General features: G+C 37.1%; 1 protein-coding gene across 4 annotated transcripts in view; it reads left to right on the forward strand.

Moving 5' to 3' along the window:
* ptprga (protein tyrosine phosphatase receptor type Ga) overlaps positions 1-26,792 on the forward strand; it is a 502,971-nt gene that overhangs the window by 270,753 nt on the left and 205,426 nt on the right. For 2 of the 4 annotated variants that reach the window (NM_001329864.1, XM_073915995.1), the window contains 1 exon segment: positions 25,846-26,028. In NM_001329864.1, coding sequence (NP_001316793.1) covers positions 25,846-26,028 — 183 coding nt within the window. 4 annotated transcript variants of the gene reach the window in all.

A 26,792-nucleotide genomic window follows, 5' to 3' on the forward strand; every position in this document is an offset into this window, starting at 1 on the left:
ATATTATGTAAGTCTTATAGTGAAGGCAAAATCATTAGCCCTGCTGTGTAATTTAAATTATTTGTTTTAACTGAAGTGTTTAAATTGTTTTTTTCCAACACATATTAACCATAATAATTGCAAAAGCTACTTTCTAATAACTAATTTATTATCTCATAATGACAGTACATAATTGTTTTGTACAAGTACAGTACAGTAATTAAATAAGCTAATAATACTGACCCTACAAATGATATAAATATTTATTATATAAAATTAATTAGATAAAACATTTACCAAACTAAATGAAATGTTCTCAAGAAAGAAAAAAAAAAATCATATATTTAGATACACAGCAAGACAAAGTTAAAATACAATCCCAATATTTTAATTGTCCCAATATTTTCAGAGGTAAAACAACACTTTTAAGAGTATTACCTGTACAACACTATTGTATGAGTTATTTTTACACTGTATTTTGGAAATAACACCATCAAGTGTTGGTTACCTGTGACTCCTTGATTTTACACTGGATCAAATCAGCTTCGAACTCCTATTGTGTTCATTTATCAAATATAACACTATAATGTTATTACTTTACTCTGAAATGCTTTAAGGCCGAGAATGTAACACTGTTGAATTTGCTGCATGTATGTATGTATATATATATATGGTCAAAAGATTGGATTCAGTTTTTGTTTTTTAATATTATTAATTTATTTAACAATTTAAATAAAATTATTCTGTTCATCAAGGCGGCATTTGTTTTTAGTATTTATAATAATATTAATAAAAATAATAACAAAAACAATAATTATTATTATTAGATTTCTGAAGGTTCATGTGACTCTGAAGACTGGATTATGGAAGCTGAAAATCCATCATTAAAATCACTGGAATAAATTATTAAATTAAATTATAAACAAATTTTGAACAGTTATTGTACAGTAACTGTTTTTACAATATGTACTGTATTTTTGATTAAATAAACGCAGCCTTGGTGAGCAGGAGAAGCTTATTTTAAAGCATCTAAAAATCATACTGACCCCAAACTGTGTGTGTGTGTGTGTGTGTGTGTGTGTGTGTGTGTGTGTGTGTGTGTGTGTGTGTGTGTGTGTGTGTGTGTGTGTGTGTGTATATACATACATACATACATAATATATGATATTCTTATATATATATAAGAATTAAAATATTGCAGGAGGACTAAAATATTTTCCTTCAACTGTATTTAATAGTGCGCCCGTGTTTTTATTTCGTCAGGAATTATCCCATCATGTGTACAGTACATTGCAAGTTGAGCTGATGTTTAAGCTTGAATCCTCATTATCCTGAAGCTCTGATAAGGTTTGTGAATGGCATAATGGGAAGGGATGTTGCTTTGTTTGGAGCCTGGCTATAATTAACACCATGACTCAGGGTCTGTCTGTGCAGGTCAGACTCTCGCTTGTCTCTCGGGCTGAACAAGAAGAAATGGTTCTGAAGGTTAGCACTAAATAAAGGATTTGGTAATGATGTCCTCTAAGAGGCAAACCGTGGAGACCCTGAGCCTGCAGGTGGGGCAGGTGGCCGCAGTCACTGTGGCATTTGGGATAATGAGAAATAGGTGGAAACGGGACGACAGAGGAAGAATTAAATGGCAAGATAGAGTGAAATCTCTGAACCCACAGCAGATGCTGAGCGATGACGTCAAACTTCGAAGCTGTACACAAACGACAATGCAAAAAAAAAGGAAAAGGGGATTATTTATACAGATAGAGAGATCTTTAATTTATTATTCGTTCATTCGTTCATTTGTTCATTTATACATTTATTCATTCATTCATTCATTTATTCATTCCTTCATTCATTCCTTCATTCATTCCTTCATTCATGCATTCATTCATTCCTTCCTTCATTCATATATTCATTCATTCATTTATTACTTTTATTCATTTATTCATTCATTCTTTCCTTCATTCATTTATTCATTCATTCCTTCCTTCATTCATATATTCATTCATTCATTTATTACTTTTATTCATTTATTCATTCATTCTTTCCTTCATTCATTTATTCATTCATTCATTCATTCATTTCTTCATTCATTCATTCATTCATTTATTCATTCATTCATTCCTTCAAATATTCATTCCTTCCTTCATTCATTCATTCATTCATTCATTTCTTCATTCATTCATTCGTTCCTTCAATTATTCATTCCTTCATTCATTCCTTCATTCATTCATTCATTCCTTCATTCATTCCTCCCTTCATTCATTCATTCATTTATTCATTTCTTCATTCATTTATTCATTCCTTCATTCATTCATTTATTCATTCATTCATTCCTTCATTCATTCATTCATTCCTTCATTCATTCCTCCCTTCATTCATTTATTCATTCATTCATCCATTCATTCATTCCTCCATTCCTTCAATTATTCATTCATTCATTCACTTCTTCATTCATTCATTCATTCCTTCAATTATTCATTCATTCCTTCATTCATTCATTCATTTTTATTTAGCTTAGGGTGTATTTCAGGGGTTGCCACAGCGGAATGAACAGCCAACAATTCCTGCATATGTTTTACACCGTGGATGCCCTTCCAGCTGCAACCTAGTACTGGGAAACACCCATACACAACTATTTTAATACACTACAGACAATTTAGTTAATTTAGTTGACCTATAGCGCATGTCTTTGGACTATGAGGGAAACTGGAGAACCCGGAGGAAACCCACGCCAACACAAGGAGAACACTAAAATGCCAACTGTCCAAGCCGGGACTCAAACCAGTGACCTTCTTATTGGGAGACGACAGTGCTAACCAATGAGCTACCGTACCGCTGATACTTATATAGACTATATAAAATAAATAAATAGACAACATTTTATTAGGCAGGTAGTAAGCCACTTGTTAATAGTGAGAAACGTGACTTTAACAAAGGTTTTACCACTATTTCTAATTGGGAATTGGCGACTATATTTATTGACATATTAAAACAAGTCCTGTTGAAGGGGTTAAAAGAATGACTACTGAACACGAAAGCACCTTTATCTTTTAATTAAAAGCACTAAAAATGGGCACGGAAGAGAGCAGAGACATGCCTCCGCCTGTGTCTATGTGAAAGATAATGATTAGTCGGCTTTATTTAGCTCTTTCTGCAGCGTAAACTGTAACAAATAGCAGCTAAAGCATGTTTCATTAGAAAGCTACATGCTAAATGCTAACGTCCGATAGGAGACTGATCAATCCTCCAAGAAGCCAAGTAGTTAGTCAAGCTTCAAAATGTCATTGACTGCACGACTAGAAGGAACCATGACTTATCAGTCTAGTTTTGGATGTTAGCAGCTCCTATTTGTGAAGGGTTTTTTTCTCACTGGGTCATGGCTGAATGTTTGGAAATCGCAAGACATAAATAAATGAGTGGATCTACAAGTAAGAAAGGCAAAATGTCCTCTCGCTAATCAATGTGTTCTTTTAATTCGTGATTCTCCAGACATTCCAGAACTCGTTCTTAATGTGTTCTTAAAGATCTTTCATCGAAGTCGCTTTTTCTGAGATCTCCCTTGAGCAAAGATGCAGAAAAGCTAAAGGGTTGGTAATGGCGCGGCGAGTTGCGCTCATTTTCTGATTACTGCCCTCCATCTCCTCCTCGCTCCGTTCTGCTTTTATAGTCTAAAATTATCTCTCCGTCCTCCCGAAATGGAACATTATCTATTTTTGAATGGCAAATTAGCGAAGATCAGACGTAGCCACTGGTCACATTTGGCCAAAACAGACGTTGCTAACAGCAAGCGTGACATTAGAGCTGAAGAGTATATTCATGAAGCTTTAATGTATTTTGGGAGAGTCTTAATCGTAGAGATAATGGCACGTCTCTTGTCATTTTGAACGGTTGAGGAAACGGCTGTGAAAGCTCATAATCACTCATTCTCTTAGTTTTCAAAAAACTCTTGAATCCATTAGTGGTCATCATTGGACTGAAGTGAATCTTCTGTGAAAATATATGTGAATATTTTGTTTCTATGCAATATATATTGCGATATTAATACAGTTTTAGCAGGTGTTTTTGGTTTGAATAGCTCTATTTTGGGCTTTTTCCGGAGAGGATAACAGTGTTCAGATACAGAAATTGAATAATCACATTGCAAAATATGCTTTTTTACTTAGTGTAAAGTGCAAATGTCTAAAAAATAATAATAAAATCAAGTAAAAGTATTGTTTTGTTTTTACTTTCAAAAGTAATGTCAAAATTAAGTACGTTTTTTTCCTTAAAACAATTAAAATTCTGGTAACACTTTATTTTGATGGTCAATTTGAGTATTATTATGCCTCGTTTCCACTGAGTGATACTGTACGGTACGGTTCGGGTCTGTACGGGTCACCTTTATCAGGCTTGCTTTTCCACTAGAAAGGGTACTCTTTTGGTGGGCGTGGTGTATGAAAAGGTTTAAGTCGAGGTCATGCACGCTCGAATAAATGTCTACAGTAAAGCTGTACGGGTCGTTCACATATCATAATGAGCAGCACTTCTCACAAAACAGACACTTTATACACATAAATACTTGTTTATAAATGTTTATTACTAACTTTTATATGAACATGATTTGATTATAACTGCAGATCAATGACAGTACGAAATAGGCTACTGTAACGACTATGATTATATAAAATAAATACATAAATGCAACATATATGAACACATACAGCCGCTTACAGTCTCTGATATATTATTAATTACAGAAAAACTACACACATCATACATTTAGTACTTATTTGAGTTCAAAAACACACGCAATATAGCCCACGGTCAGAGCAAACCTCTCACCTGTGTCTGTATAATCTTCAGCAGCACATGTAAGCTCTGTTAGAGAGTCATTTTGTCATTCCCAGTTTATAATAATCCAAAAGATGAAGATAAACATGGCAGTTTATTCATGATTCAGGTTGCTAAAACACTTTTGCTCCTGTGTTTTGACGGCTTCTCCTTTTTTCCCACATTTCACTTTCGCTTCACTCTCGCGCTTGTCCTTTTTTCTGATTGGATCAGATGATGGAGACACTTCAATAATCACAATCCTTTCATCAACAGCTCAAGAAGTTTGTCATATCAAATATAGAAGCGATTGCGATCTCCCGGAAGAAAGCGAATACCACTCGCACTTTTAGACGGGCTCGTAAAACAACAACAGGACACGGCAGATTTTTTCTTCTTGGCTTTGTGTCTGTTCACAGAGACGACAGCAAGGTTTGTTTGAGCCCGGGTCATCCATGGCTGGTTATTATATGCATATAGTATTTCCATGTAATGTCTCGGCTTTGTATTTAAAAAAACATGGCGGTTCCTTTGTTTACGTTCAGTGTAGCTCCACAAGCTCGTGACGTATCTCTGTAACTAATCAGCGTTCAGCTTCACGTGTAGTTCCACCTTTTGGTACCTTTTCTCCTGTTTGGGACCCTTTCGAAAGGGTGCCGAAAAAGTGGTACGGTACGGTTTGGTTCGGTACGCTTTTGACAGTGGAAACGGCCATAAAAGCGTACCAAACCAAACCGTACCGCACCACTCAGTGGAAACAGGCCATTAGACTGTCTGCATAATATTTGTTGATACTGACATTCAACAGATGTTTAAATGACTATAAGAAACTTTGCAAGTACATGTCAACTAACACTAACCCTAACCGCAACCCTAACCCCAACCAAACAGTCTACTTATAATCTAATGAGAATTAGTTGGCATGTCGATGCAATGTAACCTAAATTCAACAAACGGACCATCAAAATAAAGTGTGACCTATAAATTATCTGCCTGTAGGGTAAAAAGAAATATGTACACAATTTCTTCATGCTGTCAGAAATCAATGAAGTTAACTTGAAGTTAACAAAGGCAGATACTCATCAGATCAGGGTCTGGTTAGTGTGTGTGGACTTTTGGGGTTTTACGATGTGCTCACATGTTGATTGGTCAGTTTGAATGTCTTGGTCACATGGTCAAGAAAGATACAAATCAGGTATTCTGTGGCTCATGGTCGGCTGTAATTCAGACTCAAGGCTGATTTATACTTCTGCGTATGCTACGGCGCTGACGCATAGCCCTTCGCCGTGGCCATCGCCGTCACTGACGTGCACCTCTCAAAAAATGTAACTACACGTCGCAACAACGCATAGCGCAAGCTCTGTGATTGGTCAGCTTGGTAGCGCTGACGAGTCGGGGTGGGACCGAGAGCCGCGCGAACCCAATGTAGCGATTGTTTATAAGTGTGTAGTCCCGTGAAGGAGCTCCAGATGGAAAGTTTTGTTTTGTGTTTACCTCATAGCTAAAGTTGTTGCACGTCCGCCGGTTGCTGCCTCAAAATGAGCGAGTTTGAGCCACTTGTACATTCAGGAATTGTTCAGGAAAAGCAAAGAAGCAGCGAAGAAACTCGACACAGAGGAACATTTACACCTCACTGCCCACTAGCGTTTCGGAAGTGTTAATGCAGACCAACAGAGACAGCGCGCAGAAGTATAAATGCACAGCCACGCAGGTTGCATGCGCCGTGGGTTACGCCGGTCACTTGACGCAGAAGTATAAATCAGGCTTCAGGGTGCCACACAATTTATGTATATTCTCTTAACACAAATTGATCAAGTTAACGTAACAAATTTAAGTGAATTGAACATGAAACAATTAAGTTGTACCAAGCAAATCTCAGAAATTGTGTTGTTTTGGCTCATTTTTAATAAGTAGTTTGAACACACATCAAAATATATATGTTTGGAGTGTATTGTGCGTGTGCACATTGCAATTTCAATGCTGAAATTATATATTTTGCAGCCTTAGACTGAAAGACGCTTTCCACATTCCCACATAATAATCCAGGTTTTGTTTAACACTTTTAATTTGTCCCTTCCCAATCAGTGACTTGAGAATAGTTGAAAAATGCTTAAAATGTTATTTTTAAAGGAAATAATATGCACTTCATGACCATTTCTTATTCCGAAACGTTATTTTAAAAGCGAATAATATGCAGTTTATGACCAGGAATGGTGGCATAGGTTGGAAAGACGTCTAGTATTGAAACCCAGTTGCGTTTGTTGTTCAATAAATGATTTTTTTTGCCGAAGGGGCTTGGTTGGATATTTATTGGAGTTTTTTTCCCTCTCTCCAGCTTGCTTTGTTTTGATTTTGCCGATGTTTTCTTTTTCCTCTCTAACTCGGTTAAATCCGTTTGAAGTATTGTCGGAATTAAATTTTCTCTCTTTGCTCAGGGGGGTTTCATTATCTTTTATTTATCGCAAAATAAGGAAAAATCTCAGGACGATGTCACTATATCAAACAATAAGGAGTGAGAACAGAACGTCGGGAAAGAGAGGTGAGGTGGGGGTTAGATGATGCGAGTTTATGAAACTAGCAACTACAAGGGTTTTATTCTAATAAAAAAGACGGTTTTCTTCTAATGAGCATTTGGTCTGCTTGCTGTAATGCAGTTTGCGCTTACATTCATTCGGGTCATTGACAATCCGTGTGCTGAATTTAGCTTTTTTATTATTATTTCAACATGTTTTGCTTAAAGGAAATCGTAAAACACTGTGGAATTTTAAAAACATTGTAGATTATTGTATTTTGTTTTACTGTATTTCTAATAAGTCCATTTATGCTTTAAAAGTGTATATATTTAACATAAGGATTGATCACATTACATCGACAAGAGAGTCAGTGACTGGTTGTGTTACACTTTCACAATTCACCTACCCAAAGTGTGTGGTGTACTCTAAATATACTAAATACTTTACATACATTTGAGTGTGTATATATTTAGTTTAGAGATGCTTCCATGTCTTTATACCACAAATGCATTGCCTGTTAGCACTGACATACAGTAGGCTAAATATTAGCACATAGCTACATCGATTACACAATAAAATAAATGAATAAACATACAGTGAGTTGCTGTGTTTTACTATATTAAAATAAAACAATGTTAGCACAACCTGGCTCAAAGTTACAGTAAAATTTTAACTCCAAATGCATCCAGTGTTATTTCTCTAAAAATATTTGACATTAATTTTAAATCAGTGAATAATTCGGCTGTGGCGACTCCTGATAAATAAGGGACTAAACCGAAGGTTTCCCAGTTCTGGGTTGCAGCTGGATGGGCATCCGCTGCGTAAATTATGTGCTGAAATAGTTTGCGGTTCATTCTGCTGGCGACTTCTGATAAATCAGAAACTAAGCCAAAGAAAAATCAGGAAATGAATGCATTTTATTCCCTAGTTGATAAACATCTGCTTCATATTCTTCAAGAATAACCTTGAATCAGTGTTTATTAGGAAACATAGGTTTATTATTGCATGGTTTATAGTCTATATCTTGTAAAATTCATTAATAATTCAACCAACACTAAAGTTGTTGTCCTAAAGGGTTAGTTCACCTAAATTTTTACCCATTTACTCATCTTTGGGACACACATTAAGATATTTTAGATGATATCCTGGAGCTCTCTCATCATCTATTGACAACAATAGTCAGAAGTGAGTCCATGTAATTTTGTTGGTTTAATGGTAATCATACGAAGCTTCATGAACACTTTTCTGCACCACAAAAAAGTTCACCAATATTGAATCGAAGAAAGTTATTTTTTAAAATTTACCTACAAAAATTTGCCTTTTAACATGAGTTATTGCAGAGATGATATTTATTGTGATATTTATCGTGCTCATATTGTGATTAATTTTTGACCGTAGGTATAAGTGTGAATTTATAAAATATAATTCACAATGTATAAGATAAAATTGCAAGCTGCAAATGAAACTGAAAACTCATGAAATTGTTACATTTACAAGTGAGATAAGATTAGAAGGAGAGTTCTTTATAGTTGCCATGAAATGTAAGTGAAGATTTTCGATATCAGGTTCTAAATCTACTTGAAATGCTCCTGAAATTAGAGAATAATGTAACATTTCCTTAAATCATTGTTTCAATAGGAAACATTTTTAATCATTGTGTTATATAGTCTATAGTTTGTAGAATTCATTATTAATTGAACCAACACTAAAGTTGGTTAGTTCACCCACAATTTCACCCATTCGCTCATCTTTGGGACACAAATTAAGATATTTTAGATGATATCCTGGAGCTCTCTCATCATCCACTGACAGCAATAGTCTCAAGATGTTCAAAGTCAAAAAAGAATCAAAAATTTTGTCAAAATAGTCCATGTGACTTCAGTGCTTCAATCATACGAAGCTTCATGAACACTTTTTGAAAAAAAATTGTTCCCCTTCGAATCGAAGAAAGTTATTTTTTTAAAAGTACCTTCAATAATTTGCCTTTAAACATGGAAGTAATGCAGAGATTATATTTATCGTGATTAAGATCAACATCAAATGATATGAAAAATTTGATCATATTGTGATTATTTTTTACCGTAGGTTTTGGTGTGAATTTATAAAATATAATTCACGATGTTTAGGATAAAATTGCAAGCTGCATATGAAACTGAAAACTCATAAAATTGTTACATTTACAAGTGAGATCAGATTGGAAGGAGAGTTCTTTAAAGTTGCCACGACTAACAATATATTTTATTATTGTGTGGTTTAAAGTCTATATTTTGTAGAGTTCATTAATAATTAAACCAACACTAAAGTCGTCCTAAAGGGTTAGTTCACCCACAATTTCACCCATTCGCTCATCTTTGGGACACAAATTAAGATATTTTAGATGATATCCTGGAGCTCTCTCATCATCCACAGACAGCAATAGTCACATGATGTTCAAAGGCAAAAAAAGAATCAAAAACTTTGTCAAAATAATCCATGTGACTGGTTCAATGGTTATCAAACGAAGCTCCACGAACACTTTTGTGCGCCAGAAAAAAATTGTTCCCCATATCGAATCGAAGAAAGTTATTTGTTAAAAGTACCTACAGTAATCTCAGGAGATCAGCGGTTTCTGAAATACTAAGACCAGCCCATCTGTCACCAACAACCATGCCACGTTCAAAGTCACTTAAATCACCTTTCTTCCACATTCTGATGCTCGTCTTGACCATGTCTACAAGCCTAAATGCATTGAGTTGCTACCATGTGATTGGCTGATTAGAGATTTGCGTTGACGAGCAGTTGGACAGGCATACCTAATAAAGTGGCCAGTGAGTGTATATTATAATTTATCCACATTAATCATTGAAACACCCTTTAAATGTGGTGAACTCAGTGTAACACGCAGCTTTATTAAAAACGCCGTTCCAGCTTCGACTTTGCATTCCTCGCCTTTTTTTTTTTTCCAGCAGAGTCAGCAGAGAAACATCACTCCATTTCATCGGTTGCATAAGGGGTTGTGGGAATTGTTAGCCAGGAAAAAAAAAGTCTTCAGAAAATCCAATAATAGCATACCGTATGGGCACCTTTGGCATGCTATTTCCAATGTATTATGATACGAGACATGCTAATTCCAATCTTCCATGTAATTCGGGATGGATAGTGTGCAAATTGGGCCGCAGACATGGAGTCGAATGTAATCGTCGCGCCCCTGTGTACCCACAATGCAATTGTGATGACACAAAGATGACATAAAGTTTGTGAGAGGTGTGAAATCTGTCTTTTCATGAGATTGAGGCAGAGCTCAGTGTGGAAATGTACGTGACTCTTTGAGAAGGTGTCTATTTTCCTATTGTTTGTCCACCTCTACTCTTCAAAACAGGCTAGCGCTAACACCACGCAGCGGCCGTCAAAACCAAGGTGACTGTTTTCGGAGGGAGAATGACTGGCTGTATTTATGCAGTCAAATTGAGCTCGCCATCTCGCTAGCAGCACCTCTCATCGCATAAAAGATGCAGGAGAGGAATCCACATAGACGCTTCACTCATTAGCTGTTAGCCTGCTAGCGCGAGTGGCTACAGAAATCGTATCTTCTTTTAGTGTTTATTTTTTTTTGTTCTTTCTCCTCAAGAATTTGCAGTGGGATTCGTCTCGCACGGATCAAAGGCTTCCAACGTGTCAGCGCCACTCGGCTGTGTTTACCCCACTTCATTCGTAATTATTTTCCTGGTTTGTTTTCCCAAAAGTGCTCTTATTTGTCAAATTCCTAATGCACGTTATGCTAATAGCAGCCCCTGCGGAGCCGGTGACAGGCGCACGACTCAGCTTCTCAGCGCAGGTCTCTCTCTTTCTAAGCTTTGATCGCTTTGGCACTGACGCCACAGAGCCTATTTGAGTAATTAAGCCCAATCATTGATCTAATTAAAGAAAGTAGGAGTTGTGTCAGAGGAAGCACCTCTTTAATAGGGTCCAGTGCATCATGAAGGACGATAAACAGACTGATGCAAACCATGGGCTTAACTGCATGATCTGTGGAAGTGTTCTAGCATTACTTGTGTGTACATATACAGTCAAAATTATTAGACCTATTGTATGCTTTGGAAAAAAAAAAAAGCTTTGCAACCCCTACTGAAAAAAACAGCTTAAACCAGCCTAGGCTGGTTGGCTGGTTTTAGCTGGTCAGCCAGGCTGGTTTTAGAGGGGTTTTGGCCATTTCCAGGTTGGTTTCCAGCCATTTCCAGCCTGGTCTTAGCTGGCCAGGCTGGGAGATGACCAGCTAAATCCAGCTTGACCAGCCTAGCCAAACTGGGATCCCAGCCAAAACCAGCTATGTACAGCTTAAACCAAGCTGGTTTTAGCTGGATTTAGCTGGTCATTTTCCAGCCTGACCAGCTAAGACCAGGCTGGAAATGGCTGGAAACCAGCCTGGAAATGGCCAAAAACCCCTCTAAAACCAGGCTGGTCAACCAGCTAAAACCAGCCAACCAGCCTAAGCTGGTTTAAGCTGGATTTTTTTTAGCAGGGACTTTAAATCCAAACTTATCCAGTGTTATTTCTCTCAAAATATTTTACATGAATTTTACATCCTAATTAAGAAACAAATATTCATATAAATCACTGTTTAAAAGGAAATATATTTGTTATTATTGTGTGTTTAAAGTCTATATTTTATAGAATTCATTATTAGTTGAACCAACACTAAAGTCATTGTCTTAAAGGGTTAGTTCATCCAGCATTTTACCCATTTGCTCATCTTTGTGACTCAAGTTAAAATTTTTAGATGATATCCTGGAGCTCTCTCATCATCCATTGACAACAATAGTCACAAGACTTTCAAAGTCAGTAAAAGGAAACAAAAACATTGTCAAAATAATAACGTATATAAAATAGTTGAACCTGATTATTCATTCATTCAATTAGTTTTCGGCTTAGTCCCTTTATTAATCAGGGGTCGCCACAGCGGAATGAACCGCCGACTTATCCAGCATATGTTTTACAAAGCGGATGCCCTTCCAGCTGCAACCCATCAACCCATACACTCCCATTCACACTCATACACTACGGACAATTTAGCCTACCCAATTCACCTGTACCGCATGTCTGGACTGTGAGGGAAACCGGAGCACCCCGAGGAAACCTACACGAACACATGGAGACCATGCATGCCAACTGACCCAGCCGAGGCTGGAACCAATGACCTTCTTGCTTTGATACGATTGTGCTACCCACTGGACCATCGTGTTGCCCTTCTGAACTTGATTAATTTATTAAAATAAGTTGAAGTGACGTACAGAGTAAACCATTTGTTGTAATGACTTTTGTCATAACTTTTTTTACAGCGTAGTAATACTACAACTAATAATAATTTTGGTCCCACTTTATATTGAATGGCCTTAACTACTATGTACTTGCATCAGACAACAAATGCAATGTACTTAATGTGTTCATAGAGTATTGCAATACACTTCTTGTGCTCTTAAAGTGGGATACGGGTAGGGTTAGATACAGGTTTGGTGTTAAGAGTGGGTTGAGGTGTAAGGGATGGTCAACAGTAAGTACAGAAATTAATTGCAGATATAATTCCATGCAAGTAATGTATTTAATCAATCATAAGTACAATGTAAAAACGTGTATTTACACAATAAATACATTGTAACAAATTAGTAATATCAGTGTAAGTACATATAAGTTAAGTCCACAAACTATAAAGTGGCACCATAATTCATTTGAAGTAGAATACAATTTTTTACAATACATTTTTGACAGTATGTGTGTGTGCGTGCATGTGTGTGCTGTAATCGAGAGGCAATAAGAAAGCTTTCTTTCCCAGCATTCACTGCCTGCCACACAGTCTGATGGATTCAAGCCTATAAATCCAGCAACACAGACACATGTGTCTCTGTGTTCATGACCCATCACTAATGCACCTGCAGCCCAGAGACAGGCTTAGTGTGACATATCATAGACACGCCAGAAACCTTAAGAGAATCCACAGGAGAGTTTTCAAAAATCTTTTTTTTTCCCATTGTTTGTGTCTCTCCCTGTCACTTCCCTGCTCATCTAAACTGCCACATCTTTCAGAATGGCATGTTTGTTTTTTCAGTCTCAGAGTTGGTGTTGGGCAAACCCAGCAATCCCGGCTCACCGGATATACGTGCCAGTAATCTTTGCCAAAGCTGAAACATGTGATATTTTGTTGCACATTTCAGATGTTAAATACACTAGAGGGCGCTGTTTACATTTTTGTGATCCTGAAATTTCCTTAATCCTTTTCTCAATCATCTTCAAGTGTTTTGGCCCCTTTCACACAGTGATACCAGTAAATATCCAGAAAATTTCCAGAATGACTTTACCGGTGGATTCGGAAAAGTGCTGTGTACAGAGACAAGAATGTTCCAGAATTTTTCCAGAAAAGACCATTCACACATTCATTTAAAAAACGGTAAATTCTGGCATCATTAACCAGAAATGACTTCTAAACCAGTGGTCTTCAACCACCGGTACTTGTCTGTGGATCAATTGGTACCGGCGATAAGAAATCATTAATTATTTCAGAGTCTGAACGATCTTTTATTTTGAAAAACGACCGTATTCTCTCACTTACGTCTCGATCACTTAAGCACCCAAATTTAACCCACAAGCAGTAAAATAAGTAAGAAACAAACGTCTTTGGAAAGTTTATTTGCGAAGAAGAAAAGGCCCAGTGAAGAGACTACGATCTGCCAAGAAATGGATCCACAACCCATTGGCTAACAAATCAGGTGAATCCAGCATCTCTGTGCAAGAAGACCAACTGCTGGAGATGATGGCGGGCTTTTAGGGGTTGTTCGCATAGCTTTTCTAGAGTTCACGCCAGTTTGTTATTTCCAAAGGATGCGCGTGGCTAGCGCACACACATGGCATGAGGCACTTAGCCTTCCAGATGCACACAGTTGAATAATTGCTGGCAAACGCACAGCGAGTCACTTGACAAGAACTAACCAATCAGCTTCAGCTTGTATAGAATATACACATTTCAGTAGACTAATTAACTGAACACTGAACACCCAAACACTGCAGTGCTTTGTAATTTTCTTCATAAATAAAACTTGTATCAGAGTTCCAGCAATGTTTTGTCAGCTTATCATCCTCCGCCTAACCTACGAACCACCACAACCCCCCACCCCACCCCCGGTCCATGATAACATTTTCAGTCGTTGACTGGTCAGCGGTGATAAAAGGTTGACTGCTGGTTTGAATGGCTGCTCATGTATTTGTAAACATGAAAAGGGTCAGGCTTTTTATTAAGGTTTCACTTTTTTTTTTAAACGTTTGCATTCATGTAGCTGCTTTTGTCATTGAGATATCCAAAAGCAGAAGTGCTAACTGCAGCTAAAAACAGCATTGTTTACACAGACATTACAATTTCTGTGGATGGGTGAAATTGTGAATAACTTCGATGAAAATATATAGAGGAACACTTTTGCGTGTCGAGATGTACATTTGAATTTGTATGCTATCGCTCACTGGAGCACTAAATGCAGAGCTTGTAGGTAAACTCACAGCAGTTAATCATAAGCCTTTTATCGATCTTTTTTTTTTCACAGTTGGCTTTAAGAAGCAACGTTATCTGACTTACAACTAGCAGGTACATGTGTTTGGTAGGGATGTAATAATTCCCCTGACTTACGAAGCAATATACGACACCAATCTCACGATTCATGATTTTGTCACAATCTTTTAACTAAAAACTAAAATAAAATCTTTTCAGCAGTAACTAAATTGGGATCTTAAAACAAAATCCAAATAAAAAAGTAAATAATACCAACTAAAGAAAAGTTTTTAATATAATCAAACTAAAACTTGTCGTATACACAGCGCCCCCTCTGTTCAAAACAAATATTGCAATTCATTCAACATTTCTACCATTTTGAATCGTCACATATTTAAATCCATTTTCAACCGGCTCACGGTGAATCGTTACATCCCTTGTGTCTGGAAAAAGATTCGAAAGCTTTTATTTTCATAAACAGCGCGAATGTGAATGCATTTAAATGTTTTGATTTAGCATTTTTGGTAAGTTACCGGTAACGTTATAACTTTTCTTTCTGCAAATTTGCACAAATGTCAAACAGAATGGGATCAGTGCCCAGAAAATAAACTTTTTGAAATTCAGCAAGAAATAGGAAAAAAATCTAATTAATTTTTTTCAAGTCAAGGCACGAAGAGATTGTATATGGAAGATGCCGCATTAGACACACGAGACTCACACATGAACATTTACTCAAAGGAGAAGAACCCCCAAAATGTCTTTATTGCAACAAAAACCAAACTGTTAAACATATTCTTGTGGAATGCCCTATTTTTAATGTTATCAGACTACAATTTTTATCTGGAGAGACTTTAAGTGATTTTTTAAAAAAATGTGAATCCTTTTAAAATTGTAGAATTTTTATTAAAAGGAAACCTTAAAAAACTGTTTTAGATTTTTACCTTATATATTGTCATTATTATTATTTTTGTTATTTATGTATTTGACCTTGTGTATTATTTATTGCTGTTAATGATTTTTAATTATTAAGACATATTTATAATTATAGAAAAGTGGTATTTATAAAATGTGGTAACCTTGATCTTTTTTTTTTTTTTGCCATAACATAGCCATAGAAGCTGAAATGGCAATAAAATGAAAACTCTCTTCTGGAAATATTGCTGGAGTGAATTCACCGGTATTTTCAAAAAGGCGCCGTCTCTTTACAGAAAATTGCCTGTAATTTTTCAGAAAAGGCTCTGTGTGTGAAAGGAACTATTGACTATACGTGACTAATCTGAAAATTCTGCAAAAAAATATCCTAAATATGGAATATTTTGCTATCAAACTGCCCTATAGAGCATTTTGAGGGATATAAACAAAAACAATGGTCCCAACATATTTCCTATTTTACATTTTTAATTTCCATTTAGCTTCCGAGAATCCAAAAATGTCAACATGTTGATAAACAATGTTATGATAGCTGTTTTAACATTAAGTTATGATTGAATTGCCTCTTGTTAGTTATGAAATAGGTTGATAACAAGCTGGAAATGTTTATGGGCCAATGACATCGATGCATTGAAATGGTCTATAGTGTTTATTTTACCTAGAAACCGCAGTCAAACATACTGTATGAAACGTATGGAAATGTTGGCTGAAATACACATTTCCAATAGTGTTATGGCATAACACAATATCAATGCTCTTCAGGTATTTACACACAAAGACCCTTTTGTTCGCACACTGTTGCACACTCTTTCTGCATAGGTTAAAAAGGGTTGGAGGTCAGTATATTACACAGCAGCGTGAGAGAATGGTACACTCTCTTGGGGCCCGAATGCAGAATTCGGGTGCATTTGCAATGAAGATTCTCTGATAAATCGCATCGCCTCTCTGGAGATTTGGAGACAGTTCACGGTAAAATATTCACAAGAATAGCAACATTAGTGGGGAAGGATTTTTGATTTTCAGTCTCTCCCTTTCACACATTTTGATGAGGGCATGGTTGGACTTGTCAGATTAATTTTTGAGCGGCATGTCTTGTTTCAGAAGGGCTCCGGAAAGGAATAAGAGAGTGAAAGAAAATCACTAGCCCGTATTCTCTCGCTCTTTTTGTTTTAGATGTTTTTTATGACATGAGGGCCATTGTTTGTCTGAATATATTTGTTTATTGAAATACAATAGGATGCAATATGCGTGGATCAGAAACACATAAAATATACATTGAAAGCATATAGAATGCGTTTAAGATGATGTTTTAAATACCTTGTGTGAATTTAAATCATCAAAACATGCATATGCTAATATTCTGTTTTCATTCTTTGTAGCTGAAATATTTGTTCAAATTAAACAATTGATTCTGTAGTTATTAAAATATAGAAAAGAAGAAGTAAGAATAATAAATGAAAAGATTATTTTAAATGCTATTTTTATAATGAACTCTGTAGTGACAAACCTAGAAGTTAGCTAATGTAACATAACGATGCTGGAAAACAGGGCTCAGGATTCAGCTGCAGTTTATTGAAGGCTGAGTCAGGCAGGCAATGGTCAAACAGGAGCAAACAGAGCCATGCAGGTAATCCAAAAGTATATTTGAGGTCACAGGCGAAGAGATCGGTACAAACAGCAACCAACATAAAAACAATAAACAAGGCGAGGGTCAGGTAACACGACAAGGCAAAACAATGGAATAACGCTTTGTACAGTTACAGTTAAACAGGACTCAGCAAAGTGTGTGTGTATGCGCTGTTTATATGGTCTATCTGATTGGTCCTGAGCTGCTTCAGCTGTGTGTTTGCAATCAAGCAGGATCTGGACCAGGTGTGTGTGTGAAGTGCATGATGGCATTTGTAGTTAAAGTAGGAGATTTGTCAGTCCAGGAGCACCTTGACCTGCTTTCAGGAACTTTGAAGTGGAGGCTGAAGTATAAAAAGGAGCGCTAATCTGCTGAAGATTTGCCCTCTCCTGTGGTTTGTTATGTAATGGGCAGCACAAATGTCTTGATACCTCAGGCTGCTGATGTTGACATCCACTCTGCAGATCTCTCACACGCCCCCATACTGAATGTAACCCCAAACCATGATTTTTCTTCACCAAACTTGACTGATTTCTGTGAGAATCGTGGGTCCATGCTGGTTCCAATAGGTCTTCTGCAGTATTTGTGATGATTGGGATGCAGTTCAACAAATGATTCATCAGAAATATCTACCATCTGCCACTTTTCCAAATGATCAACTAGAAGTCAAGTTATTATTTGTTGCTCTTACTACTGGGACTGAGGACAAGACTTTTTGTCAGGTAGTGTACACTCAAATAAATGAATTAGCTGCTAGTTCAAACCACTTATTTAAAATAAGTTGAAACAACATAATTCTTGAGATGTTTGTGTTGGAACAACATGAAAATATTGTGTGGATATCAGCAGTTTTTACACTGTGTATGATATTTAGTAGTATTTGCATGTTGTTTGCATCCATTTACACTTAAAGAAAAGCAGCTTTTTGTATTCTGTGGAATAATATTTCAGAAAATACGACAACCAAGTTTTGAAGGACAGAAAACGAAGCAAAAAAAAGTAATTTTTCATTCCAGGTGAGCTATCTCTTTAAAGTTTGAGAGGATCAGTGGTTCGAGTGGTTGTGTGCTCTCATAGCCAAGCTAACGTCTTTTGCCTCAAAGCCTAATCTCATTTTAGGAGCTCCATCAGCTTCTCTCACTCGCTTTCTCTCTCTCTCCCTCAACAAAGTAAAAAAAAGAGAAGGAAACGGTGAACAGAGGCAGTATTGATCGAGCCAAGAGAGGGTCAGAGGTGAATGAAATGTTGATTTGACACCTGGTCTGTGCTCCCTCCCTTTCTGTCTGGAGGGAGGAATGAAGGCTAAATCAAAACAGTGGGAGGCTGAGATCTCTCACAACCATTTAATGTTGGAATAGCTTGAACCTTCCCCTCTGTCCTCACGCAAATAACTTTCTATGTACTGTACCAGCCAGCCGAAGTGTATTTTTACTAGAGGTGAGGAAGGAAGGGAGGGAGAGCTGAATTGTGTGCTGGTTAGGTTGATAGATGTTTGGCCAAATGAACTGCAACATGAGGAAACAAATAAACCCATGTGAAAACCTGGACATGGCATTGCAAAATGTGATCCCATTTCACTTAACATATGAGCATTGTGCTAATTTAATAGCAACTCCAAAACTCTAGAGGCCGACAGAGATACTTTCAAACGCCTGTACCATTAAAGGGTCATGAAACACCAAAACACATTTTTTGAGATGTTGACAGTCATACATGTGTCCCACGCTGCTAAAAACACCATTAGGACACATATTTCACTAAAAAGTGAAAGCTGGTTGTTTTTGCGTTATTTCAAGGAAATTCGTTCTTCCATTTTAAACTAATTTTTGAAGCTGCGTCGCGGTGATTAGATCCTTGCGTGTATTCCAGCTTGTTGAGTGGATGTCTGTATCAACGAGTACAACGTGACGCGAGTGTGCAGCATAAATTTATGAATAAGACTTCAATCAAGCAGCGCACTCTATTGTGTATAAGGTGCAACTTCATTAAAATGCATGATATCGTCGAAGACTGCTTTTACCTGTTACAGTGTTCAGAGGGCAGAGAGACGCCTTGTTGCGTTGCCAAAACAAGTGGAAGAACAAGAATTGTTTGGAGACACGAGTCATCAGTGTTGCGTTTATAAATGTGCTGCAACGAAGGTTTTGTTTTCATTTCCCGTCTATGAGAGCGCAGCTAGACTCACATGTAGACTACAGTGCGCGCGACACATGACAGAAAGGACTTCAAATCTGGAAATAGTGAAATCTTTGCTGCTCGTCTCCTCTTAAAAAAGACGTAGTTCCAGGTGGTGTTGATTGTCCTGTCTCTACAGATTCGATAAGGGTGTGATCAGTGTGCTTTGTTTATGTTTATTCAGATGGCAAAGTTAGTTCGAGTCGTTCGCCGTACTCCTTTAGTTTTTAAAGACAGACCTTAGTTAAAATAATTTAGTTACTAAGTTTACAGTACGTTAATATCACTACAATATCATGAGCTGAAAGATCAGCTGTAAATGCTGTTCTCCGAGTGTAAACATGTGATCACCTTGAACTATTAACATCGTGTAGGATTTTAGCCGCATTCTGTGACAGAATAGTCTATACACACATGGCTTTCTGACGCTACCTACTGAGTGCATCTAAGTTACCAAGAAATGTGGAGGGTTTTGTTCTTTCATACGGCGTGCGGATCAAGCATTTAAACATACACACTTCCAGGAGTTCCTTGCATCTAATATCTCATTTGTCACGGGGGACATGCATGAAATGTTTCTGAATGAAAGTGATAGTGCCAAAGTCCACAAATTAATAATTTGTCAAATAATTTGATTACTGATGTCCATGTAAACACAGTCACTGTCATTCTTCCCTGCGTCTGTGTTTGTTTTGTGTTTGTGGAAATCAGCGGATGCCCAAACAGAAACTCCCATTTTTTATGCAAAACCTTCCCTCGTTCCCTCCTCCGACACTCCCACCTAAACAAAACTGGACACACCCACTTTCCTGACTTTTCAAACTAGAGGTGTGAAAACACGCTGCTGAGGCAGGGCGGTTTCATGGCCCTTTAGGATTCATTCATTCTCCATACGAACAAAACATGGTATCGAGATGTACAGCGGCTGAGCTGTTTGGAAACATTTTCGAGAAAACAAAGCCACATTTGTACAGTGATTGTAAAAATGCATCACATCATTTGTGTTCAGATTTTAAGGATAATAATAACAGTTCATTTTAGAAACAGGGAACCTTGAATCTGCTGTTATTTAGATATTAACGATGAAACTTGGGTCGCTAAAGTAAATGTCCTCAAGCCCTGTTAACTGTGTTTATCAGTGAATATAGAACAGCTTAAGTTACACTCTGGCAAGCCGCCTAAACTGTTCTGACCTGCAGTTATGCACGGCAGATAGCATACATATATAATGTTAAACAACTTAATATCATACCTCTGTTCTCTTCTCTGTCTTGCGCTTGTGTGTTGTGCCTTATTACATTACTGAGTTCTGATTGGCCAATCGTTGTTGTTGTTAAAAAGTCATAAATTACCATAAATAGAGAATTTTAATATTTAATTAGCATGATAAGTTTTACATGTTAATCTAAAGGGGATGGTAAAAGGGATGCTGGTTTTACAAAAAGGGGGATATATATATATATATATATATATATATATTTTATAAGGGGAATGCCATCCCCGCCGCATCCCCCCTCAATTCGAGCACCGACTATAACTAATCACACTTAAACTCTGCAGATCAAGTACCTGGTCTGTGACGTCATCGACTTTCACTTTAAGATTTAAAGAGCTAGCATTGCACCAGACCCTCATAAGTGGTTTCGTTTGAAAGTGTAGAATCTCTATTTTCTGCATATATGCTTCACTTTGGTTTTCATTCTACTGTACAAAAGTTATTTAACTTAAATACACAGTATTTTGGATACCTGAGCTGGGTGATGAACATTAGTTTATTTTTATATGGTTCATATATGACACATGTTCAAGTTATAGCTCAAATGAAAGCTCTTGCCAGTGCTCAGACGGTTCTAGCATTCTTTTTACTGAATTATATTCACATATCAAACAGTTGTTTAATGAATCACGGTGTTTCCTTGGCGTAGAAGTTAAAGCAGTACATTTATGATCACTAAGCAGCCCCAGATAGCACCGACAGCTGTCATCTCTTACTTTATCCTGTGCGCTTCAGGGCCATTCTCCTCTGTTTTTGAGGTGATGTGCATAAGTAATCCTTTTATATGTCTGATGTGGTCCAAACACAGTGAATTATGTTTGATCAAACAAAAGAATAGTGAAATGTGAAAATAATAATCGCTCCCTGTGGCTTGTATAGCACCTCTCATTACTTGTAATACATAACTTTTGCATAGATTATGGTAGAGACATTTTTCTTTTTTCCTATGATTACAGACATGTGCACGAACCAAAAAAATTAATTACAGCACCCTAGACCACACCGAACCTGAAAGGTACACTTTCAAATTTGAGTTTATAAATAAAAAATACAAAAAGCACCTCTTTATTAGGTGTTTATTATAACACAGACAACATATACAGTTATTTTAAATAACTGTATTCAGTTATTACACCTCTGCATGTGGATTTGGAAAGCTTTTAAATTTGGGTAGGCAAAATCCAGACGGAAATCCCAAAATAACAGCAGAGTTTAACTGGTTAAAAGAACATGCTTAACGCTGGTAACTGTATTTTCCATATACCTCGGCCCTAACTTCTAATGTTAAGAGGCTATAGCGTAATGCATAAACAAATGAAAAATAGATGTAACCGAACAAACAAGCTCATAAACCCAGCAAAAGGAATCAAAGAGAAATACTAGCGATCCTCCTTTTTCCTGCTCGGAGGCAGGGTTATGTACTCAGACCGCTGTTTTTCTCATCTGAGATGCGTATCCCGAGGTGTGGTTGGGATTAAGTTTGCGTGTGCAGTTTTTCTAACCCTGTTAGGGCTGCATTAAGGAGTGAGTAATCTCTTCACACGCAGGTCCTCGCTCTCTTTCATTACCCAGCAGTGCTGCCTGGATCTATAGCACTCTGCCGCTCCATATGAAACCCAGACCTGTCCAATCAATACGCCCCAAGGCTGCAGCCAGGGCAGAGGCTGAGGAGGATGAATCCTAATTTGATGAAATACGCATTTCGGATGGGTCCGGATGCTTGCAGGGCCAGGGTAATTGTCGGCAAATTCATCTTAAAGGCCGGTAGCTGAGGATTGCTTTCAATTAGGGATGGAGCTTCTGTTTAGCGCACCGGCGTTCGCTTCTCAGCAAGTCTGCGAGAGACGAAACACTCACACACACACACACACACTATAGCGTCTCATCAGGATGTGGTTATTGCTCTGAAAGGTGCATTTATGATTTGGCAGGCTGTAACTGTGAGCAAAGCCAAAGCGGCGCTTCTAACTGTAGTAGAGGCTTTAATGGACTCTTAAAATATCCTCGTCTTGTTTGCTTGTCTCATTTTGTGTGCTGAAGTAAAATTGCCCGTGCATACTTTTATTTTATTAGGTTTAAGGCGACAAGGGTCTCTTCTGTGTGACATTGATTGTTGATTATTACGCAGTGTTGTTGAAGCTACTTACGCGTTTTAGTATGCTATAATGCTAATTGTTGGGCCAAATAGCTGGTTACTGGAAGACGTTGTTTTGAAAGCACTGTCGTTTACTGAAATAAAACAGTGATTATAATTGTAGCATTGGTGAGTCAGTGGTTAGCACTGTCTCCCCACAGCAAGAAGGTTGCTAGTTCGAGTCTCTGGGGCAGTTGGTGTTTCTGTGTCCGAATAGATGCGCTTTAGGGGATTTGAATGAGCCAAATTAGCCCTAGTGTATGTGTGTGAATGCGAGAGTGTATGGGTGTTTTGGCTGGAGGGGCATCCGCTGCGTAAAACATATGCTGGATAAGTTGGCGGTTCATTCTGCTGTGGCAGGGACTAACCTGAATGAATGAATGAATAGTAGCACTCCTGCTAATGTTTGATGAAGTAGTTTTAATGTTTTATCATCAGTGCTGTATAACTTTGGCTTTAGCATCTTCATCAACTATTAATTTTAATTATATAAAATTTGGCCATTTTTATTTAAATTGTTGTCATTATTAAGCAAAACGTATTTAAATGTACTTTAAAGGGATAGTCCACACAAAACTGAACATTCTGCCTTTATTTACTCACTTTTTAATGGTCAAAAATCCTGTTTGAATCTTTTTCTGTTGGACAAAAGATGGAATAAGGAATAAGTTGGAAACCTGTAACCATTGACTGCCATAGTATTTGTTTTTCCAACTGTGGATGTCAATGAAAACAGGTTTCTATTATTTTTTAAATTAACTGTTTTGTGTTCGGCAGACAAAAAAAGGAAATTCATAAAGGTTTGGAATTTGTTTATCTAATATTATTTAATGTGGACAGCTTGTAAGTTAAATCATCTAAACAAATTAATCAAATATGGTCTGGAATTAACGAGTAAAACATAAAAAAAACGCACCTTTTTTTCACGTGTGATGGAACTTATACTTGTGTATAAAGAAAACCTAATAAATATATGCTATTATAATTTAACATTCATCTTCCCATTGGCTTAAAGCAGAAATCCAACGTATTTACTTTTACACATTAATAAAGCAACATCCAGCATCTATACTCCATTTGTTTACCTCACATTTGACAATCTTTGGCCTCGTAAACTATGATGTATTGCATTTACCCAGAGTTCTGCTGACATACATTTTCTTATATAAAAGTTCTCTTCCTGGTCTTTAAAGTGAAATATCTCAAAAAAAAGCAAGGAAGGTTGAGTAAAAAAAATTATTTATATATATATAATAAGAACTGCAGATTTATAAAAACTGCAGATTCATACAGAATGAATTTAAAAATGCATTGGCCAAAAACCTTCTTATAAAATTAAGAAACACATAATCAAATGCTAATTAGAACCACAGCTACTGCAGGCCTTTCATATAATGCATCCAGTAGAAGACAAAAGTTAATACTTCACAAATTGTATATTATGTAAATTATCCAAACATTTGCATATTATTCAATAATATTACTGAAATGAATATGAAAACTGAATAAATAAACATTTACACACATTTACATAGGTACATAAATAGATTAAACTAGGACTGCTTGATATTGGAAAAATCTGTTATATATATAATTTTACCAGAGGATTTGAATATCTCGATTTGGAAAGATTTTGTTAATTTAGATTGAAGATGATGATTAAATCTTTTCCTATGCAGTGCATCTGCATAAATGATAATAAATGGATAAATAAATAAATAAATAAATAAATAAACAGTGCATTGGAGGGTTTTGGGGGAGTGTAGCAGTAATTATGTACAAAAGTTGAACAATCAAATGTAAAATAACATGATCATCATTTTAAAAATAGTTTAATAGTTTAAAAATTATAATATTTAATAATATCTTTATTTTTTAAATAGAAAAAAATTATATAATTCTGCGATATGACTATTGCAGATACACACATTACGATATGAATGCTTAAATGAAATATCCCAGCAGGTACACAACATCATAAGACCGTAATATTAGGTTAGATTTAGGTCATGACGTCAGGTGACCAAAATTCAATGTCTAGCCAGCGTCTAAGGACAACGTTATTTTGACGTCCGATAATGACGTCAAATTACATTGATATTTGGTTGCTTTTATGTTGTGTTAGAAAGTGACAAAAACCCAACATCTTATAGATGTCATAGTGGGATTGTCCACGCAACGTCAAGGTGTAACATGATTAGACGTTAATATTTGGTTGATTTTAGGTTGGACATTGGACATTAACGTCAGCCTGACATTGTGTTCTGACGTCAACCAGATTTTCATTTCCAAACAAAATCCAGCATCCTAAGACGTTGGGGTATGATGTCAATATGACGTCATGTTGATGTCCTGTGCCTGCAGGGATTGTTCAGCCCTAGTTTGAATGATGGGCTGAAACATTTGCGGATAAATGGGCCTATTAATACGAGATTGGCTTGTGTCACTCACATAACACCATATCAAAGAACTCATTCCATTTTCAGGTGTTCACTAACAAGTCAATGTTTGCGCATATCTGAGGTGCCAAAGATCAGATAAGGGTTTATCTGTGAATATTTTGCTTTACAGCAGAATTCAGAGTCTTGCAGTGTCCCTGATTACCTCCGAAAACAGTTTTCCTCTACTGAATTCTTGTAGAGTCGGCAGAATTTGAAACAAAGTCGTGTCTGCTTTAGTCTGCGCAGTTCAAAGGTCTCGGATTAAAGTGTGACTAAACTGTCAAATCTGTCAGGTTTTTATACTTTCCATGAAACACGCAGACAGACAGATGGTCGTCTCAGGACAGCTCTAGCGTGTTTTGACTGGCATTTATGAAGAATAAAGTGAGTCTGGGAGCGGTTCGGCTTCTGTTTGCACTGTGATGATCCATTGATTTGCTGTCTTTCTCTTCTGCAGGGACGTACGGACCAGATACAGGCTGGGCGGCAGCTTTTCCTGAGTGCCAGGAGAGAAACCAATCGCCAATCAATATAGCCGACCAAGACACTAAGGTCTCGATGGAGTACCAGGAGCTCACATTGGACGGGTTTGATGCGGAGTCGTCCAACAAAACGTCAATGAAGAACACAGGCAAAACGGGTAAATCTGAAGTGGATGGTCTGCCCAAAATAAACATTGATCCAACTTGCTATCCGACGTGAGGTCGTACTGTAATTATCAGGAAATCTAGGCTGTTAAATAAAAGGGAATGTGATTTAAAATGGGCCATAAAATGAAACAAAAAGTCCTTTTATGCAGCAGAGGCTCCAGGATTCTTTTTGTTGGGGTTGCAAATGGGAGGCTTAACACTTTAGAGAGGGGTGCTAAAATTGATTAAACGTATAGCTTAATTATCAAGGAACTTTACTGGCGCACCATGGCTGCAGCAGGCACAATGATATTATGCAGCGCTTTTACCTAGCTGGCAAATATTTTCAGGCGCTGTGTAGTAATATTGCGCTAGCTTCAGCCGTAGTATGCCAGTAAATTCCTTGATTATTATACCAGAATGAAAGTATAGTTCCTAGCCAAACTAGTCTAGAAAATAGCAACATACACTCACTGGCCACTTTATTAGGTACACCTTTCTAGCACCAGGTTGGACCCCCTTTTGCCTTCAGAAGTTCTTTAATTTTTTGTGGTATAGGTACTGGAAATATTCCTCAGAGATTTTGGCCCATGTTGACATGATAGCATCACACAGTCGCTGCAGATTTGTCGGCTGCACATCCATGATGCGAATCTCCCCTTCCACCACATGCCAAAAGTGCTCTATTGGATTGAGATCTGGTGACTGTGGAAGCCATTTAAGCACAGTGAAGTCATTGTCATGTTCAAGAAACCAGCCTGAGATGATTCGCACT

This window comes from Danio rerio, chromosome 11 (assembly GCF_049306965.1).
Source record: "Danio rerio strain Tuebingen ecotype United States chromosome 11, GRCz12tu, whole genome shotgun sequence".
Lineage (NCBI taxonomy): Eukaryota > Metazoa > Chordata > Actinopteri > Cypriniformes > Danionidae > Danio > Danio rerio.